A 2710-nucleotide genomic window follows, 5' to 3' on the forward strand; every position below is an offset into this window, starting at 1 on the left:
AGGTTCCCAGCTGCGTGGTGGCCGGGCGAGGGAGCGGGGCTTGGGCGCGCCATCGCAGGCCGCAACTCCCGCACGGCTGGGTGGCAGCCCGGGGTCGTCGCAGGGACCCACCGGCTGTGGCCGTGAGGGTGAGCACTGAGGATCACCGCTGTATGTTCTGTCTCTGGCGCGGTCTCGGGGTGGGGGTGGTTAGAAAATCGTCCCCGCGCTCACCGGGGCGCCCCCCCCGCCGTGATGGTGGTGGTGGTGATGGTGGTGCGGCTGCGGGGTCTGCGTGGGGTGCAGCAGCGGCGCGGTGGCCTGCAGGTGAGAGGTGGAGCCCGAGGCCTGGTGGTACCATGGGTAGTTTCCCAGAAAGGCCGAGGCCGCGCTGCTAGGGCTGGAGCCGGAGCTGCCCGCGCCACTGCCTCCGCTGCCCGGGCCTCCGCCGCCCCCCATCCGCTGCGGCGCGCCGAAGTCCCAGGAGGCCGGCGCCGAGACGGGCGGGGAGGCACAAGGTGGCGAAGCGCTGGCCCCAGGGTGCTGCTCCGAGGGGATTTCACCGCTTTTCCACATCTTCTTGAACTTAGATCGGCGGTTCTGGAACCAGATTTTGACCTTTGTGGAAAAAGGACCTGGGCATTAGTAGAGGAACCTGGGTCTTTGGCAGCTAGGGGAGGGAACAGAGAAAGACCGCCGGCTCCAGGTGGCCTCCTGGCGCCCTTGGAGGTAATCTCAAAAAGCTGGTGTTTGTGCGTGCTCTGACTGTATGTGACTGCGTGCGTTTGTGCAGTGTGGTGACACCGGGAGAGTGTCAGGAGATCAGTTGTTGCACGCGTTTTATCTGCAGCGTGGTACCGGATTTCTGCCCACCGCCATGCCTTTTCTTCCCTCCCATGCGGCATCCCCGTGGGGATTTTCAGCTTTGGGCCTAGAATTTTAGGTTGCCCGAGGCGCGGGCCTTGGAATCGTTAAAAAACTACCTAGAATACACTTTTTTAAAACCCCACATTGTCCTGAACGCGCCTACGCCCCGGCCAACCTGGGCCAGCGCCGTCCTCGCCCCCGCAGGGAGCGAGCCCCACCTGAGTCTGAGTGAGGCCCAGAGACGCCGCCAGCTCTGCTCGCTCGGGCAGTGCCAGGTACTGAGTCTTTTGGAAACGTCGCTGAAGAGCCGCCAGCTGGAAACTGGAATAGATGGTGCGGGGTTTCCGGACTTTCTTTGGCTTCCCGTTCACTATTCGGATTTCAGGCTCGAGGTCTTCCTTCTCTGCAACGAAATGGAATCGTAAGAACCGCCCAACCCTGGAGTCCTGAAGTTCTCGCCGAGGCGGGTGGGAACTTGGCTGGAGCCGGGAGGCGGGCCTTGGAGGTGTTGCGCGGCTTACCCACGCAACTTCAGCACACGCGCGGAATCTGGGAGCTGAGCCCTCCAGTGAAGGGGGACGGGCGCACAAGGGAGAGAAAGGAGAGGTAGGTAGCAAGGAATGCGGTGACCCGAGGCGTGCACCGCGCGCCCACTCGGCCCTTGGGACTACTGGGTCCCCCCCAGCTGAGAACCAAGGGACAGAAACTGCGACTCGCGGGAGATCGGAGAGTGGGGAGGTTAAAGGGCAGAAGCAGGCGGTGCAAGGCCAGGGCTCCAGACGGCCCTCTCCCCAACCATATTTACCCCATTCACCCCAGCGACTAGACTAACTCCTCACCCTCCACGCTAGCGTTAGGCATACCGGGCTCGTTGTTGGCTGGGGACGAACTGGTCCCATAGGGCGCGTAGGAGGTGTAGGCGGCGGTGTAGCCCAGGTCGTAGCTGCTCTTGGCGGAGTAAGGGACATTGCTGAGGCCGCTGGCGTGGTACTGGTAGGAACCCATGTGCGCGTAGGGCGAGGCCCCCCCGCCGCCGCCGCCGCCGCCGCCGCCCGCCGGGTGCTGCTGGTTGGTGTAGTAGCTGCTGTCGGTAGCTGTGGACACCGGAAGGGTCGGCGACTCCTGGGGCTTGTGGAGGCTGCTGCTGCTGCTGTTGCTGCCGCCCGGGCCGGCGCCGCCGCCGCTCGGGGGCTGCTGGTGCTGGTGGTACGTGCTGGAGGCCGTGATCTGGGTCGAGTGCATATCAGCCACCAGACTGTCAAAGACTCCAGTCATCCTGGCCCGGGACAGGAAAGCACGGGTGGCGGGCGTGAGGGGGACGCAAGGCGCCTCCTCTGTCTCTCCAGGTCCCTTCCAGCAGCCAATGTAATTACGGGGAGGGGGGGAGGAAAACAAGAAATGAGGCAACGGTCTAGGCGCCTCCTCCTCCGGGGGAGGCGATCACCGTGCGCTGCTTGGGACAGCTGCCGCTGGCCTCATCCTCTCTCGGCCTCTCGGCCCTCTCGGCTCCTTGCCCAGAGCGGGCTCAGGCGGGGGGCGGGCAGTGGAGGGGGCAGAGGTGACGGGGCCGGGTCGGGACTCCTGGAGGTGGGAGCAGGTGAGCGGCCCCGAGCAGCTTTACGATTGTCTGCCAGGCGGGCTCCTGCAGGGTGGGCATTTAACACTTGTCACGTGAGCGCAGGCGACGTCACCTAGCAACAGCCAATCGGAAGCAACGGGCAACAGGGCTCTGGGCGCCCGGGGACCGCGCGGCCGGGGGGCGGGTGTCACATGGCGGGCTCTGTGGCTGCGGTGGCGGCGGGTGCATACAGACCACCGCAGAAAGTGAGTGGAGAGGCGGGGGACTGGGTGGGGTGTGTGTGTG

General features: G+C 65.1%; 1 protein-coding gene across 1 annotated transcript; it reads right to left on the reverse strand.

Moving 5' to 3' along the window:
* Positions 1–155: 155 nt before the first annotated feature.
* Dlx2 (distal-less homeobox 2) lies at positions 156–2466 on the reverse strand. The gene is made up of 3 exons (XM_020183916.2): positions 1710–2466; positions 1065–1249; positions 156–597 (listed from the first exon to the last, which is right to left on the reverse strand). Exons 1-3 carry the CDS (start codon positions 2119–2121, stop codon positions 190–192), a joined length of 1005 nt encoding a protein of 334 aa, XP_020039505.1. The 5' UTR covers positions 2122–2466; the 3' UTR covers positions 156–189.
* Between the last annotated feature and the right edge of the window lie 244 nt (positions 2467–2710).

This window comes from Castor canadensis, chromosome 4, assembly GCF_047511655.1.
Source record: "Castor canadensis chromosome 4, mCasCan1.hap1v2, whole genome shotgun sequence".
Lineage (NCBI taxonomy): Eukaryota > Metazoa > Chordata > Mammalia > Rodentia > Castoridae > Castor > Castor canadensis.